Here is an 18952-nt window from a genome sequence, read left to right as displayed (position 1 = left end):
TATAGTTTTAAAAAGCCTTGACTTGGCGATAGTGATTTTGGCTGATTGTTGACTATTAGAAGACAGAAACAAAATGGTAAATGTCTTGACGGCCTCCAAAGCGCTTCATACTACAGTTTAGTCAGTCACCCACCCATTCACACCCTGACGGTGGTGAGCTATGTTAGTAACCACAGCTGCCCTGGAGCAGACTGACAGAGGCAAGGCTGCCGTGCACCGACGCCACCGGGCCCTCTGACCACCACCAGCAGGGGTGTCTTGCCCAAGGACACAGTAACAGAGACAGTCAGAGCAGGGGATGGAACCGACAACCTGCCAATTGCAGGATGAGCTCCCTAACCTCTGCGCCACCGTCACCCCACAGAAACAGAATAAAGAATATTTTTTCTATCCTTCCTTCTCTGACTGGTGATTAGTTGTGTGTGTTAGGAGTAGAGGGGTTGTCCCATCATATGTTGTGAGGTAATTGTTCCTGTAAAATAGAATTTAGCTGATATTTTAAAACAAACGAGTTGAGATTTTAAACTGGTTTAGCATGTTATATTAGCAATTAGCACAGTTGGTGCAGCTATGATGATGAAAGCAGCAGTCTCTACGAGTATACTCTGGAGAATGTAGATCATTATCTTTAGTCTTTGACTTCCTAAAGTGGGCTAACATTTGTCAATCCATGCTGCTCCTTAGCAGGCATAGATTGAATCCTCTGAGTCTTCCTGTTGTCTGCTGAAAGCGTTGCAGCAAGAACAAACTGCAGACATGTAGTAGTTGGTAAAGCACAGCTTTCTTATAAATAGCTATTTACTTCTCTGACTTGATTTCAAACTTCCTAGTGATGCTACTCTTCTTCCCTCATAAACTGGCAAAGTGTTGTTGTCAGGGCAACCCGGCGGTGCCTAGTGCGCTGTATTTACTGATCAGAAAACAGTTTCTGAGATTCTCTGAGCATCTCTAATTTTAATAGTTCTGCGGGTTTTTCTGCTACAGTTTTAGTCTTCCCGTTGTTTCTGTAATTCAGATGATCCACTCCAATTATATCTGAGCGCACGGCAAAGAAAGGACACTTTTCAGATCTTCTTTTGTTTTTGTTTTTATCGCACTTATTGTAGAATGAGGTGAACGCCATCAAGTGGGATCCCACGGGCAGCCTGCTGGCCTCCTGCTCTGACGACATGACACTCAAGGTGAGTTCACATAGAAAGCTGCTACCGTATGTATTCTGACAGATTTTTAATGCACCATGATGCAGTGATTTATTTCACTCATCGCCTCTGTTCCTCCTGCGGTAGATCTGGAGTATGAAGCAGGATTCTTGTGTCCATGACCTCCAGGCCCACAGTAAAGAAATCTACACCATCAAGTGGAGCCCCACAGGCCCTGGGACCAACAATCCCAGTGCAAACCTCATGCTGGCCAGGTGGGAGTTCAGAGACACCTTCGTGTTGCTTTCTCCAAAGTGATCTTGTTACAGTGTGGAAGATCTCAGCTTTGGCATTAAAACATTTATTTAAAAGCACTTTCATTCCCGTTGTAGTTAGCAATCATATCATTACTTCTGATCTAAACAACAATTACATTATTATTATTATCTTTAAACTTTTGATTTTCGGCCTGCACCGTGTCAAACTCCTGCCGTCATTATAGTCACTCCTTGGGATATCTTCTGGAGCTTAAATATGGAACAGGGAACATTTAACGTATGCACCAAAAAAATCATGAAGTATCAAATCTAAGCATCTGCTGTATGCCTGTGCTGTGATTGGTCTGCTTTCTGATTGGTCATGTGACGAAGCTTCAGCTGTTCAGGGGATTGTGGGTCAGAATAACCAGAAAAACACGCTGACTTGAATATGGCAAACAGTGACCAGAATTTAGGAGGACGTTCTAGTATTTTAGACACAGTCTATCTGACCTAACATGGATGGTGATGTATGCTAACAATTTTACCAGTTTACTAAAAGGAACGGCAGTAGGAACACTGGACCAGAGTGCAGGAGATGAGGGGGGGGGGCATGAGGAGTAGGAGTGATAACAAAAGCAGCTAACTGTATACAACCTTAACTAAACATTATGTTAACATTTAATCATTTACAGACCTGAATTTAGGTTTTTGATAACCTTTTCTGGAATTTCTCAACAATGGGATTTCTAACAATCAGTTACAATATTTGTATTGCATGCTGGATTCTTGCTGTTGTTGCATTAAATTGTAGGCCTACGCTTATGAACGCCACGGTTCCCAGTGACATCAAAGTGAAGACACATAACCTTGCCTGACATCAAGTGAGCACCACAGACACGTGCATTTATGAATGTGTCCTCGGTTCAGTCCACTGTCTTCATAGCCTGAAGCCACTTCAGTGGCTCTGAAACAGGCGGTTTCCCTTTGGTATGCGGTGAGCCCGTCTGTGAACCCGTCCTGAGAATATTGGTTTGAACAACCGTTAACGCAAGAATCTGACATTTTGATGCCGGCGGCGGCGTTAAGCTCTAGATTTGGTTCTGCTTTGTCATATGTTTAAAAAAATGACAGGGGCACTCCATCAGAGGCAGCTCTCCAATGAGCCGTGCTTCCATCCAGGTTTTCCGCATTTTGAAGAGATGCATTAGAAAAAGGTTGATGGAAACGACAACATTCAAAAATATTTCCTCAATGGGTGATTGAGGTGATTTTTGGCTTTTTCGAAAGAGTTGATGCGTTAAACGGGAGATTTGGTGAATAAATTCTGATGTAGCGAACATTTACCTTACATGACTGATCAGCTGTTTCTGCTGTCGGTGTCTTCCCAGATATTCCCATAAGTCCCATAGAACTGCATTTCTTTCGCTACGTCTCCAGCAGGGATGGGTACCCAAACCCTTTATCAAAACGGCCCCAAGGCCACGTTGGATGTGGACTGACTAGCTTCAGCCTTATCGGTCCTCTTATCGGTATTTTTAAGGTCAGGGAACCGAAACAACATTGTTTTGCCGCTCTTCTCCAGCTTAAGAAGCACACGTCGAGGGGACTGGTGGGAGGGGCTAACGTTCTGCTCTCACATTTTCGGCTCGCTTACATTCATCAACACTGTTGCCGATTTAGCAACTTTTCATCCCTAGTCTCCAGACAGCATGTAGCATCTAACCCTCCCTGCAAGATGAGTTTTTCTAGTATTTGTGCATTCACAAACACACGAGAATCCATCCTGTACCGCTGTGGCTTTGTGTCCGAACCAAAGAAAAACGGGTTTGGGCCAATCACGTTGCAGTATTGAGGATTAAGGCGGGGCATACGGGTGTGATGAAAACAGAGTGGTCAAGCCCACAGCTGAACCAACATTAACATGGCAGTGCAGGAGGAGGCACTCATAGCTGCTGCTGTAACATCTGTATGGTCAGAATCCACCATTTCTTTCTGATGAACAGCAAGTAGTGCCTTCACTAGCTTACCTTGTTGTGGTTTCTCACAGCACCTGCTGCTATGGTTTCATTTGATACTGTCATTGGCTAAAACCAACCTTTGGTAGGCAGGCATTAGGTGTGGCTTCGTCCAATCAGCTGAGAGATTTGTGCTACAAGCCCCTCTTTTCCCACATGGATTCAAATGGAGCAGACCCAGGTAATGTGTAGAACGGAGAGTGCTGTGGTTATGGTTTGCCCGATAGCAGCAACACATTCCTGAAAACCTCTCTGCATTTTTTCAGATATGTGGTCCATGCTAGATTGCAGCCTCTACTTCCTGTTTATTACAGCCATGCATCACACCAACGTCTGATGAAATTACACTTTGCGTAGCCTGAGTAATTCGCTCCACACTAGTGGAGGAAAACATGTCTAATTCACATTATAAAAATAAAGATCCCTTCTGTTCTTACACCAAATTTAGTTTGAGTTGGTGAAAATGGTGTCTTTTGTCATGCTTCTCTATTTCTCTTATGGATTTTTACTGTTCAGCTCAAATTTAATATTATATTTGCTGTCAGTTTGACCCTTTTAAAATTTTGACAGTAAAAATTTAGTGTATCTTTATATATATTAATATAAGCCTACTCACCTTTACTGCCACTGGACTGTTTCTTCTCTTTAGTGTGCTGCATTGTGTTTTTTAAGGATCCATGATATATCTGTATTAACATCAGTATCACCCCATGTTAGATGTTCTATAACATGTCGATATGGGTCCTATAGTTTTGTCACGATACCATATATTTTGGTATTGGTACCAACATGTACTTTCAATGCTTTTCAGTACTTTTTCAAATTAAAATGTGAACAGAAAATATCAGTCAAAAGTGCATGGTTCAGGCCATACTTAGACCATTTTTAATTAAGAGATTTAAAAAAAAGTATGTATGTCCACATTAACATGTGGTGACAATAAAGAGTCTTGAATCTTGAAAGTCATAATATTGCCAGAATAAAGTAGTGATGATTTGAGAATAAAGTCGTGATATTACCAGAATAAAAATGCTATAATGAACCAAAGCTTCAGTAGCTGATCTGACGTGATCAGCTGAAGCAAACTGCAGACACAGCCTGAGCCGAGCACTTTCATGCAGGGGACAGACTGCTCTCTCTCTCTCCTCAAGCAGAGATTTATTTTAGTGCAACGACGGTTCAGTGAAAAAATAATTACATTAACGTCCCGCTGTGCAGACCAGGGCAGGATCGGCTGCAGCTTTGCTCATGTGTGATCCATTTGAAATGTGGACACGCAGAGGAACGGGTCTCCATCGGCGGGCGGGCTGTCTGGAAGGTGTGAGGGGCGGGGCTCGCAGCAACACTTATTTTACAATGCTTTTACATGTCACCGAAATCTCCAACAAACACAGAGAAAAGTCGCTAGATTTGTTGCTAGTCACTTTTCTGAAAAAAAAAAAACTCCCTAGAGGGGTCTGAAAACTAGTACCGGTGTACCGAACAGGCCTAGGGTCCTATAAGTAAAACTGGAGCAGTATTATCAGCTAATGTTTATTTCCATCATGCTGTTTGTCTTAACACATTAATATGTAAACTTGCAGCACCAACCTTGGTACTCATGTCTCTGCTTATTTTCTATCCACCTTCCTCCCTTTAAGTGCATCTTTTGACTCGACTGTACGTCTGTGGGACGTGGAGCGTGGGGTGTGTATCCACACTCTGACCCGCCACCAGGAGCCCGTCTACAGCGTGGCCTTCAGTCCTGATGGCAAGCACCTCGCCAGTGGCTCCTTTGACAAGTGTGTCCACATCTGGAATACTCAGGTCAGAAGAGTTGGGCTTTACTCACAGATGGAAGCACGAGCATGGTGTGAGAAAGATATTAGCGAAGCCGGTGCTGAATCTGAATTTGTGTGCTTCTGTCTGCAGACGGGTGCTTTAGTTCACAGCTACCGGGGGACAGGCGGGATCTTTGAGGTGTGCTGGAATGCCACGGGGGACAGAGTAGGAGCCAGTGCGTCTGATGGATCGGTGAGTTTTCCTCTGGTCGTTTAAAAACTTGGATACAGGTAGAATTATATATGATGTCTGCGCTCCATATCATAGCTGCTGGTCCTCAGCTTGTGTTGCAGGGATTATTTCTTCAACCTGTATAAATGTTGAAATATCAGTGCTCTGCTTAAACCTGTATTAACTTGGAATAAATTAATGTTGCAGTACTTGTCAACGACACTAGATGGTACTAGTACATGAAGGACAGGAGGTGTTAATGGCATTCAGTCATGTTAGAAAACTCACCCTGTTATACAGGCTTCAGCTACACATTATCTGAAAACATGCAGTTTGGCATATGGGGTTGTCATGACACAAAAATTTCTAATTCTATTTCAATACTAAGAAAAATACTATATATATATTACTATTATAATAATACCATTGTCCGTACTGCGTCAGCATTTTCTAAGGGACAGGGCTTTTTAATGGTTAACTGCAAAAAATATTTACAAATGACAAACTTAACTTTAATTTTCTTGATTATTGCAAAAAACCTGGGTGATAATTCAATGCTGGACTGAAACTGAAAGAATTAAAAATAAAAGTGTTCAACTAAATATGTTGGAAATAAAAAGAGAAAAAACATTGTGCAACATTCAGCTTGATCTAAAGTGGGGCTTACAACATTGACAAGGGGTTCTACCCCAGGTCTCAGGCAGAAGTTGATCATCCGTCTTCATTTATTAACAAAATAAGCATTAAAAATACTCTATATGGAAAATGTCACTGTTATCAACATTAGATTGATTCAAAAATCCATAAAGATACAAGTAAGAATAAATGATAATACTGTACAATAAACAACTGAACAGTAGCAAAAAATCTCTCAAATTAATACCAGCTTATACTTAAATAACTCAGTTTATTCCACCAAAAATGTCCCACGGTTCATTTAATTCACCCAAATTAATGTCCAAAATAGAGTCCCATGTCCTTAGAAAAAAACGTCTCAGTAAAAGACAGAGAGTCTTTGTCTTTTTCTTGTGAAACCTGGCAAATATTAATAACCGATGTTTATTTCCATCTTGTTGCCGTTTCTGCATGTGTCTCATGGGGGGGGGGGGGGGTTGACCATGTGATATTTTTTTTGGGCTTGTGATGGTGATAGTAATGCAAGGTGGGGGGTGTTTAACTGAGCAGGGAAGCAATGTCGTTGGTGTGGTCAGTTTTATAAATATATAACTTATATATTTATGTAATATTTTATGTATAGTATGGGGACTCAAACAATAACAGGACTTACCCACCACCACTTCCTCTATTTAAAACACCTTCAACTTTTAGTTCCCACATGGCCAGTCCATTAGACTGTGAGCTAATTCGTTGTAATGCATTTGTTCCTTCTTCCCCTAGCAATAGTTACTGCAATGTGCATCAGTCAGAGCAAAGGAGATGTCGAATTCTCTCTAATGACGCCATTCCAATGTATATTTCAAACTCAAGAGATGATTCAATGTTTTAGTTTGTCTGTTTTTAATTGCTTTTCCCTTACTAGTTGTTCTAATCTAACTAGTTAGATTTTCTAATCGGTCTACAGCTTGTAGGACTATATTTCAGCTAACCTATTTTACATTTCAAATCTTGAGAGTAATTCCTGTCTCCAGCAGATTATTGGTTTCTTTTCCCTGGCTCTGTCCCACTCTCAGCTGAGTAGCTCTTATGAAAGATTATTCTGCACGGCTTCTTGAAAGCACGGTGTGTTGCAGTTTAGGCTATCTCAGAAAAACATTGATTGGATATTTAATCTCGTTCTTATGAGCCCAGTATCCTTCATCGTCTCATCTCGTGAACTAAGTGTATTTATTCATCGCTTGGACCGGCCTGTTCAAAGAGTATTTTCTAGATCTGTGGTTATTAAATGTAGGGAGTTGTCTGACTGATGTTGTTGTCATTGTGTGGCTTTATTTAAAGAAGATTTAAACCAAATAAATAGATCTTTGGTCCCAGGATGACAGGAAAAGCCTGTCCTATTTTTTTCTTTTCTCCTCCTTTTTATGTCGACCTTTCTGGCTGTCTCGTTTTTTTGGCTGAAAGCAACCGGATCAAAATTATCTTTCCATAACATTTCCTGTTTCCACTTGAAGGGATCACATTACTCCCCTGGTGACCTATCTGCACTGGTTTCTTGTGTAGTTTATTATTGCAAAGATGATGTCATTATTTATAATGCTCTTAATGGCCTAGATGGCCAAGCCCTACACTTTAATGAAAACGTAATCTCTGTTAGCTATTGTTGTCTCCATTCCCTGGTCAAAGGCCTAATAGCTGTTATGAGGAGAGCTCGCTCACAAGTAGACCTTCTGATACCGGATCTGTGGAACCAGCTCCCAGTCCCGGTTCTGTATCGCTCACACCTTTTTAAGACCAATCTTAATTCCCTTCTACTTTCAAGGCTTTTTCCTCATGAAGGACATACTGTTTATTGGAGCATTGGTCAGAGGCTGGAAAGCCCACTTGGAATAACGACATCGCTCCAGGCCCTGTTGTGTGTGTGATCTCTCCTTCTCCCTGGCTCCTGAGTTAGTGAAGATGTTGTCTGCTCAGTGATACAGAGTCCTGATGACTGCTAACGTGCACTCCTGTGGGTGTGGGTAGGTTTGTGGTACACCTCAGTTTCTAACTTCTCCATCCAACAACCCTAGTGTGAAATGTACAAATATACAGTTGTGTGATGATTTTACATTTTACAGCCAAATACAAATTACCATAAACGCTGTTAAATACAGCAAAGCCCAGAGTTATTAATACCCTGGCTGCTTTGAATGTGAAAATATATTTTCAAGGCTGTTACTGATAACAAAGCAGGCGCATTTATCAAAACATAGGCAAGGTAAGAGTGTATCCATTTTGAAAAGAAAATGATTAGATTTTACTTAAAATTGAATATTAAAACATTGAAAATGTATGAAAATTTTCAGTACCATTGTTAATAATCAATAGAGAAATCTTTATTAGCTTTAGTAATTAGACCCCTCATATAATTGCTGTGCGACTTTTTGCATGTTTCTTCTGGTAATTTGACAATTTGTCTTTGGTGATGAGCTCCAAATGTTTGAGGCAGGATGGGCTGCGTTCCATCACCCTAATGTTTAGCTCCCTCCACAGCTTCATGTCGACACTCTGGCTCCAGTTAATGAGTGACAGTTATTCAGGGGAATCTTCAGCCTAGCTTTTGTTTACTCATGCTCATGAGTTTCTTTTGAATTTTAATGCAATGAATATCATGAGTGCCACCTGCCTGTTATAAAAAAAAAATCAATGTATAGGCCCCTTTCCATGACGTATGAAAAGGCCCAGGCTTTTGAAAAGTCCAGCCAGCGTTTCTCTATGAGGATTTTCAAAAATGTTGTTGGAGGGGTGTGGCAGCAAGGCAAAACAGTCAGAGGGGAGTCAGCAAATCTAGAGATTTTATACCTTAATTTGTCACAAAAAGTAGTTTTAAGCGATTTTTAAGCGAGAAAGAACGCCTCCAAACTTCATCTGTGCAGTCAGTTTATCAAGGTATCAATGAACCGATTTTGAATCTGGTTTCAAAGTTGTCGGAGTGGCAGACCTCTGCTGACAGGCTGGTCTCGCAGCCAAACTAACCGGGGAGCTGCTGCAGCGTTTAGTCGGCCAGACAGTCTGGGACTTTCTACAGACCGTATCTGTTTGTCACGCCGTGACAAACAGATATGAGAATATAATGTCAGAATGTTTTCAGACAAACTGAACGAAAAGTCTGGTTGCTGAATATAAAGCATTTACTAAGTTAGTGGGGAATACCTGCAATTACCAGATAGAGTGTTCCCGCGGATCCTTAAAAAGTCTTGGAAGGCATTGAATTCATTCATCTAAATGAAGGCCTTACTTGGTATTAAAATGTCTTAAAACAATCTATTCAGGGGTCTTAAAAACATTACAACATAGTAAATAAGTTTAATTTGTGTCAAATCTTAAGTAGTATTTATTATTATCATTTAAATATTTACGCTGTAACTCCACACGATCTCAACCGCTGAACCAATAAAAGCGGTGTTGTTGCGGCCAGGAGTCTCAGAGCAGATACAAGTCGTTCATGTAAGGCTAGCAGTCACTTTATCTTGGATCACATGAGAAAGTGTAAATTCAACAAAAATTGGCTGTCCAACCAAGATATCTCTGCATGGCTAAAACCAGTACCAGCGAATGTGTATGAGGCACGGTTTATTTTGTGCAAGAAATGTTTCGAACTCGGCACGATGAGAATCAAGGTGTTAGTCGTAGCATGAAACACATTAGCGTGAAAATCAAGTTGCCAACAAACAGCAGGTATTTCCCCGTTCTGGTCCACTCTCATCTCTGCAATGCCTCCACAGCCATCTCAGATATGAATAACTCGAAGAAAGCGTTCTAACATTGAAATGGCAGAATTGCAACAGGTGCAAGAGAAACTGAAGGAAGTCTGCAGATGGATGCCATAGCTGCATGGACCTGCAGCTAACTACATTGGTTAGACTGTGGTTTTTGAAAGCATGTTTGGGGCAAGAAAACTTCATGAATGCAGTAGAATAGTTATTATAATAGTTGGAAATAAGAGTTATCTGCCATTTGCGTGGTTTTAATTTTTTTTCTCATATCTGGTAAGATTTTCAAAATTTGTAACTTTTACACTGATCAAAAAGTCATGTTAAAATAAACATTTGAGTAGAATGGTCGCTGAGGTTTTTTTGTTTTTTCATTTGTGTTAATTGTGAACTTGGTCTTAAATTAGTCATTAGAAGAAAAGCTTGAAGATGTGGTATTTTTTCAGATTTCCCCGAGGTTGTTAAAGAGGCGGTAGAGTCCGATTGCACCAGAACTGTGAATTTTACTTGTACTGGTAACCGTTGCAGCGTTCCTTTTTTCTATATTTACATGTTCCCTCATTTGCTATGCTTATTTCTTGAATAGAGAGCCATTTCTGCTGAAGGTTTTGTTGTTTGCATGAGATTCAGTGATTAGACAGTAGAACCTATGGGACGTTTGTGAAAAGCTCTGAAGCAGCGACTACTGTATTTTTTAGAAAAGCATCTGTTTTACTGTCAAAATGAAAGAGATGTTTGTCGTTTGCTCACACTCCAATGAAGAAACCAAACAGACTGGGTTGTTGGCCAAATCACTCACAGATTTTCTAAACTTTTACCAACTTCCAGCGACATGGCTAGGGTGACCAGGCGCCCGGCTTTAGGCCAGACAGTCCGGATTTTCAATCCAGATGCGTATTGTCCTCCTTTTTGAGGCACTAGGCTTGAAGAGCGGATTTACTTTTTTTCATCTTTGCTGACCTGCAGCACAATATCCAATCATAGACTATGAAAAATGCATCCAACGCAGTAACATATCTGGTCTAACAAATGATCGGCTAAGAGCGGTGCCGGTGTCAGATGAAAATCTTCCTGTCATTGGTTAAAAAAAGCAAACATGGGTCCACGTGCTGGTACGTCATACGACATTGACAGAAAGTTAGCGTCATGCCAATGCAAAACCTTGTTTAATTATGAATGGGGAAAAAAAGAGTAACGAAAAGTAGTCAAGACTCATTCCATGGCTTCTGCACACTATTGATGCAATGTTGACGTAAGAGGTCAGGGTAAAGCTGCAATTGAACAGAATGCGGGTACAGATAAACGTAAAAGTAATAAACGTGCGGCAGATAAAGGGATGTAGCTGCTACAGAGGGTAAACGTGGAGTTTGCTTTAAGACAGGTCTGCTGCACACACACACACTGAATAGAAGTCCCCATAAGACTAAAGCATTTTAGAAATGCTTTAGTCTTTTGAGCAGTTAAATGCATCTCTTGTCCCCTCCTATTCAATATCTACATGCTCCCTCTAGCTCAGATCACAAAAAACAACATCAGCTACCATAACTATGCAGACGACACACAGCTCTACAGGTGACTATGAACCAGTTCAAGCACCGAGTAAATGCCTAGAAGAAATCCATGCATGGATGTGCCAAAATCAACTGAATAAAAACAAAACTGAAGTAATAATCTTTGGACCAATAGAGGAGAAATCAAAAGTTTGCACACAGCTTCAGCTGCTTTAGCTAGGAACCACTGATCAGGCCCGAAATCTGGGAGTAGTGATGGACTCAGACCTGAACCTCCAAAAGCATCCATCCATCCTCTTCCGCTTATCCGGGGTCTGGTCGTGGGGGTAGCAGCTTCAGTAGGGAGGCCCAGACGTCCCTCTCCCCAGCCACTTGGTCCAGCTCCTCAGGAGAAATCCCAAGGCGTTCCCAGGCCAGCCGGGAGACATAGTCCCTCCAGCGTGTCCTGGGTCTTCCCCTGGGCCTCCTCCCGGTGGGACGTGCCCGGAACACCTCACCAGGGAGGCGTCCAGGAGTGTTATGTGCTTTGGGCACACAATTTTGTTTATTTGTTGTTTTTTTTTAGATTGTTTTGTATTGGACTTTAGTTGAGTGATTTTGTTGAGAGATTTTAGCATTAGATAATTTTTATTTTGTTTGGTAATTGGATTACATTAGTTGTGGTGCTATTGGTCCGCCTATAAATAGGCTGGGTCTCAACATATTGGAGCCCCTGCCCTTCCACTTGTCACCACTACCAAGGATGTGTCCTGATTGCGTTGCTCGGACGTCTTCTGGAGCTGTATGACCCAGCTGATGGTGACAGCTGACGACTCCAGGCGGCCATGCGGTATTTTTGTTAGCTTTTTGTTTGTTTGCTGTTTTGATGATTTTGGCCTGGTGGGACCGGTTGTCCTGTTTTCGGTTTTTACTTTGCAATAGTTTTTTTGTTTTGCTTTAGTCTGCTTATAGTAGAGGCTTCGACGGCCCTGTATAGGGTTGGCCCTCTGCTATAGCATTTTGTTCTTTTGATCGGCTTACCAGGTCCAACATTCTGTTAATACTTTTGGGAGAGATGTTTTTTTCCTATTTTCACTCTCCCTTTTTTTGGACACAGAGAAACTGAGGGTATTTAAACTCACTCTTTTTTTTCCCCCCTCTACCTCCACAGAGAAGGAAAGCAGCAGAAAAGGAAGTCCAAGAGAGGTTTTGAAAATGAAAATATTGTTGTTAACCCTCATTCCTGTCTACGTGTCCTTAAATATGTTGGCCCCTGTCTGTGACGTAACAGGAGGCATCCTAACCAGATACCCGAGCCACCTCAACTGGCTCCTCTCGACGTGGAGGAGCAGTGGCTCTACTCTGAGTCCTCCCCGGATGACTGAGCTCCTCACCCTATCTCTAAGGGAGAGCCCAGACACACTACGGAGAAAACTCATTTCAGCCACTTGTATCCGGGATCTCGTTCTTTCGGTCACGACCCAAAGCTCGTGACCATAGATGAGGGTAGGAACGTAGATCGACCGGTAAATCGAGAGCTTTGCCTTTTGGCTCTGCTCTCTCCACAACGGATCGGTACAGAGGTAACAAAAGCATCTAAAGACAATTACAAAGTCGGCTTTCTATGACCTGAGGAACATTTCCAGGAATAAAGGACTAATGTCTCAGCAGGATCTGGAAAAACTAATCCATGCATTTATTTTTAGTAGAATTGATCACTGCAACGGTGTTTTCACAGGTCTTCCTAAAAAGTGGATCAGACAGCTGCAGCTGATCCAGAACGCTGCTGCCCGCGTCCTCACTAAGACTAAGAAAGTAGAGCACATCACCCCAGTTCTAAAGTCCTTACACTGGCTCCCTGTATCTCAGAGAATAGACTTTAAAATACTTCTGTTAGTCTATAAATCCTTAAATGGCTTAGCTCCTAAATACATCACAGACTTGTTATCAGTGTATCAACCCTCCAGACCACTCAGGTCTTCTGGCTCCAGCCTGCTCTGCATACCTAGAACCAGAACTAAACATGGAGAAGCAGCATTTAGTTCCTATGCTCCACTTATCTGGAACAAATTTCCAGGAAACTGTAAAAGTGCTGGAAGCCTGAGTTCCTTTAAATCAAGATTAAAAACACATTTGTTTAGGATTGCCTTGGTTCTAGTTAAACTGTTTTACTAAAACATCAGTAGTTTAATTTTGTAGTCCAACTGTTTTAATATTTGCTTTTAGTTTCTATTTTTCCATGTTTTATTTTGTTTCTACATTTTATTCCAACTTGCTTTTATTCTGTTTTATTTACTATATTTTAATCATGTAAAACACTTTGCATTGTCTCTGTACTGAAACGTGCTATACAAATAAATTTGCCTTGCCTCTTTGCGTGTCGTGATAAAATCTTCCGCCCTGCAGATTCTTAAGGTCATGAGCCGAAACAACCTTCTAACCCCCTGTGGTTTTCTGTTTTACAGGTTTGTGTACTAGAGCTGAGAAAATGACGCATGTGTGGGGGAGCTATGGACCGACTACGAATGTGTTCATAGCCAAATGACTGTTCCTGCCTGTCTGCCACACTGCTGTAGTCCCATCAGGTTCTCCGGCACGCTGTCGCTGCCGACTGGAGCACTCGCCTCTTCGTGGACCTTTTCTCATCCAGCCACTTTTTGCTGTCGTTCATCGGACCCACAACAGTCTGTACTGTCTGGACATGGCAAGAGTCCATCATCGCTTGGACCCACAACAGAGCAACGACATCTCCAGGATCCTTCTGTTTTGTTATCTTCAGACCCACTAGATTGGAAGTATACAGACATTTGTTCCCTGTCGGTGTCCATATTATACCCGTGTGAATATGGCTGCCGACAGAGAGCACAACTTGGGCTTTCCTGACCTTTACAGGATTTATGTTATGACATGTTGGTGTAGGGGAAGGGAGGAGGTTCGGAGAGATTCAAGTGGATATTAATTTCCTGTCTGTTTCCATGAATGCAGACAATGCAGATCTACAGTTTATAACATCTGCTCACTCAATTTGCTGTCCAACAGATGTTTTTTGCTCTTGATGCCATTTTTCCCAATGTGCAATGCCTCGCGACAGTATTCAGAACACATCCACATGTTTTATTGGTTTTCTGTGATAGTTCAACACATTTAAGCCCATAGTGAAATGTCTGGCAGTCCTTTGTATTTGCTCCCTGGGTTCACACTGTGGAGAAAACTCATTTTAATGCAGCTACAGCTGAAAGTCTGTTAGAATATCTCTCATCTGCAAAAACCATCTTCAGCTCAGTCAGATTTAAAAAAAGAGCTCTTGTGAAAAGTTTTTTTTTGTCCAGATTCCTCATTTGGACTTTGACTGGACCATTCTAAAACCTGAACATGCTTTGTTCTAAAACCCAGTCTACTGTACCTGCAGCTGTATGTTTAGGGTTTGCTGGAACAGGATCACCCTGAACTTAGCTTCATCCGTCTTCTCAACGAGACAGGTCAGAGCAACTTCTCTCTTCTTGCTTTAAAAAAAAAATGCATCCGCATACCGTGAAGCTGCCACCTCCATGTTTCACTGTTGGCTAGGTGCGCTCATCTAATCAGAACATGTTCTACCACATGTGTGCTGCACCTGCCACATGGGTTGTGGCCAACTGCAAACGGGCCTTTTTATGGCTGGCAATGAGTTTCTTCCTGCCAGTCTTGCTCAGAGACCAGCTCTGAGGAGCACACGGCTGGCGTTTAACCTCCCAGCATATCCTGATTACTCATCTGGTCACCATCTGGTTGCTCTAAATTTTATTTAGGGCTATGAATGAGGCTGAATACAAACAGACGCTACAACTTTTTTTTTCCATTTTCCTTCCACTTCACAGTGAAGCTACACTTTATGTTGGTGTATCATGTACAAACCCAATCAGGTACATGGTGTAACCATGACAAAATGTGGAAAAATTCAAGAGCTGCGACTAATCCTGTAAGTTTCTGTCTATGATCATTCTCTGTCGCGGATGTGTTCCTACGCAGTCACAGACACTGAAAATGTCTGGGCTGAGGTATAATCGACGCGACGGTTAGCGCCGAAGTCAGAGGTGTCGATGTGCAGCTGAGCTCGCCGTGTATCTGTGCTGCAGATAACAGACGGCCAGGCTTTTTGTGTCAGATGTGATGCGCTGCCGCTTCCTGAGAGGGGAAGTGGAAACCCTGTGGTCTCGTGGTTTTTGCCTGGCACCGCCGTGTAACAGCTTTAATCGGGCTAGTCTTCTCTGTTAACGGCCCCGCCGCCCAACGATGATCAGACCAGATTATTGTTGCAGCAGCCATTTATTTACAGCGGTCGTCATGCTCACCTTTTTCAGAAACTACAGCTTCTGGGTCAAAATGTCTGACTGACAGCATGACGTTTCCCTTCTGACCCGACGTTGCAGCCAACGCTTTGGTTTGCTGTCATCAGGCACTTGTTGCCGCACATTAACACAAAGACGCTAGAGACGGGCTGAGTGCAGGCCTGCGCTAAGATTAGACGGTGCTTTGTTTGTAGTGTTTAGAGTCTGCTTCCTCTAAAGCAAACATGCAGTATAGGAATCCATGTACCACAAAGTATAAGTCACAGCAGCTTGTCACTTAGCTGGCTCATCATCTAAAATACCATTAAACTGTCAGAACTGCATACAGAGGAGGAGGCATTTGAAGTTGTTTTGCACTTTAGCCTGAAATGGAGAAAAATATGCAGGTGTTGTTAATTCAGTCAATCAGAGAGACATCTGACGGCCAGGAGGGTTGCCAGGGTTTTTTGGTGGGTTAGTCATGGAGATTCATCTCCCACTTCATCGGTCGAGTGCAGATCGTTGTAGGTCTGTCACCTCAACCCAGCAGCTCACCTACATATCTTGAACTAAAAATGCACTTAAATTGGGGACTGATTTAAAGTTTGCTTGACTAAAGCCAGCACTGCGTGAAGCCGATCCCTCAGCCTCTGCTGCAGATGACGGATATGACAGCGGGACAGTGTTTTATATTGCTTTGCTCTTTGACAGTTTCTTTTGTTGGAAAGTCCTTGAAGGTTTTGTATTTATGAAAACTTTTGTAATTTTGATTCGTTTTTAGCTACGTACTCAAGATGGGGGGGGGGTAAAAGAAATCTGCTAAATATAATTGTTGATGTAATATAACACAGAACATGTACATACCAATTTTCTGAAGTTTTTGCTGTCTTTCCACAGAACTACATTGTACTTTGTCACGGCTGCAGCCTCCTGATCAGACTGTTGGTATATCACTCAGATCTTAAGGTCTAGAATAAAATCTATTTTGATAATATCTGTGTGTGTTGTTGCTTCGCTCCTGCCCAGAACTCTGCACCAGAATATCCCCTGATACGGACGCTGCTTTTGTCATAGAGTAGGTACACTTACGCTGGCCGTCTGTGGTGCCGCACACACACGCAGACCTGGAAACATCTAAAGAAGACAGGATTTATCAATGCATATCTCTTTATTACCAAACTAACTCTTAAAACTTTTAACTTAATTTTGATGTTTTGAAAAACAATGCTATCTATCTAGATAACTGGGTTTCACCTATTGGGAAAATGAACAAAAACTGATTTTAATACGTGTTAAAACAAGGAAGTACAATAAATGAAATGAAACAATGGCGAGTGTCATACAGAACTAGGACTCCTCTGATAAATTGCTCATATAATAAGATTGATGTTGGCGCTCTTTTCACATGTTCTATTTGTTTGATGGAAACCTCCATAAAACTACAAAATGTTCTGACTTTACAGAGGAAACTGACCCATGTGAGGATGACAAGTTTGGTTTTCCTGAAGAAGATTCATCAGCAGGAGTTTATCAAAAGCAAAAATCCTCAAAGTCTGCAGAACTTCAGCATCTTATTTTAAATTGACAGACTTTAACACAGCTCTTCAGACTAAATCATTTTTGAAACGTGCTGAGCATGCGATCATTTAAGTCTTTGTCGCTTTTGCACTTAGCATTTGTCATGTTTTTCATTTGTCCGCAGTCTACTGCTAATAAGGTTCAAACTACAATGCAGACGGGCCTATTTTCTTCTTTCATAGTGCTTTTAAATGAACAGCTAAACTACAGTACCTGTTATCTCAACTAGAGCAGCCTGGATTGGTGCAGGAGCGTTGCAGTGCTATGGTTATTGCTACATTGGGGTTTCTGCAATGTTGCTGCAGCGCTGAGCTATTACTGGTGCAATGTCACTAAATGTGCACCTGAGGGTTTTTCAGATCGAATTATCTTAACAGCAGTTTAATGTATGAAAAGACTGCTAGAACAAACAACATCATGGCGTCCAGGGAACACACCAGACACATCAGCGGGGAAAATTATAGAAGAGTTGAAAACGAGTTTATGTAAATTTTCTTATCTGAAAACGGAAAGAGTATGAGGCAACTGCAAGTTCTGTTTGTAGATTAGAAACAAATAAACCTTACCTCTCAATAGATTAAAAGATTACGGAAAATTTCCCTTTGTTAGTAAATCTACTCACTTTCACCAAGGGAAACCACATTACTGGTAGATCTAAAAAAGTAAAGGTGAAATATTTCCAGCCTTTATTGCTTTTGATTTTAATGGTTGTGGCATACAGATAAAAAACTAAAATGTTGCATCTCAAATTAGAACATTACAAAACACACAAAAAAGTATCCTTTTAGTGTTTTTACATTAAACAACATTTACAAGGGTTTTCTGAGGTCATAGGTCAACGCAGCCGTCTACCAGGAAGTTTTAGAGCACTTCATGCTCCCTGCTGCTGACCGGCTTTTAGAGATGCTGAATTACTTTTCCTCCAGGACTTGGTACCTGCTCAAGCTGCCAAAGGTGCAGAAACTGCTTGATTGACCAGCAAACTGGCCTGACCTGAACCTTTTGGCATAGGAGGAAGATGAGAGACCCCAGAAGCAACCATGCAGACAACCTGAAGGCAGCTACCAAAGCTACCTGGGCTTCCTGAACACCTCAGCAGAACCACGGGCCGATCGCCTCCATACCACGCCGCATGAATGCTGTAATTCATGGAAAATGAACTGAATTATTGGGGTTTTTTTTATCTCTAAGTCATAATCATCAAAATATACGAAAATAAGTATGTGCATTGTGTTATTTGTGTGTATCGTAAACCAGTGTCTGCCTCACATGGTGACAATAAAAGATTCTTGATTACAACAAATTAGGGCTTGAAATGTTTCACTCTGTGTAATGAATATATGTGACATACAAGTTTTGCTTTCTGAAATGTGTGACAAAAAAATATACAGCTTTTTCACGATATTCTATTTTTGTACATGTATATGGTTTCATTCTACACAGATTCAAGTTTTAAGCCTTTTTCCATCCCCATTTTTAATTTCAAGTTTTTGTAATAAAAAAAAGGAAAATCAATGAGGCAAATGTTGGAACCATTGGGTCAAAGTTAATCTACATCTCTATTCTACACAAGCTAGCAGGCTCCTGTCCCTCTGTTAGTAAAGCAGCATAGTCTGAATTTCACCAAGGAATGTAGCATCTGATGGATGCTGATGATGGGTTAGGCTTAGGAGTGCGTAGCTGTGGTAGGCCACAGTAAGAGGAAATTCATTGTCTTTCTAACGGGTTGTTGTGCAATTATAAAAATATTGAGGAAAAAAAAGAGATATAAGACTATTTCATCTATGTTGCGTTATAATTG

General features: G+C 41.5%; 1 protein-coding gene across 2 annotated transcripts in view; it reads left to right on the top strand.

Annotated features, from left to right (window-relative positions):
• Positions 1–16567, top strand: part of tbl1xr1b (tbl1x receptor 1b) — a 33850-nt gene extending 17283 nt beyond the window's left edge. For both annotated transcript variants that reach the window (XM_021315632.2, XM_012861078.3), the window contains exons 12-16: positions 1107–1181; positions 1287–1414; positions 5055–5220; positions 5326–5427; positions 13732–16567. In XM_021315632.2, coding sequence (XP_021171307.1) covers positions 1107–1181; positions 1287–1414; positions 5055–5220; positions 5326–5427; positions 13732–13758 — 498 coding nt within the window. In that variant the 3' untranslated portion in view covers positions 13759–16567. The remainder of the gene's footprint in view (positions 1–1106; positions 1182–1286; positions 1415–5054; positions 5221–5325; positions 5428–13731) is intronic.
• Positions 16568–18952: the final 2385 nt, after the last annotated feature.

This window comes from Fundulus heteroclitus, chromosome 6 (genome assembly GCF_011125445.2).
Source record: "Fundulus heteroclitus isolate FHET01 chromosome 6, MU-UCD_Fhet_4.1, whole genome shotgun sequence".
NCBI lineage: Eukaryota > Metazoa > Chordata > Actinopteri > Cyprinodontiformes > Fundulidae > Fundulus > Fundulus heteroclitus.
The sequence above is the reverse complement of the archived record's forward strand: the minus strand, read 5'-3'. Positions and strand labels throughout refer to the sequence as shown.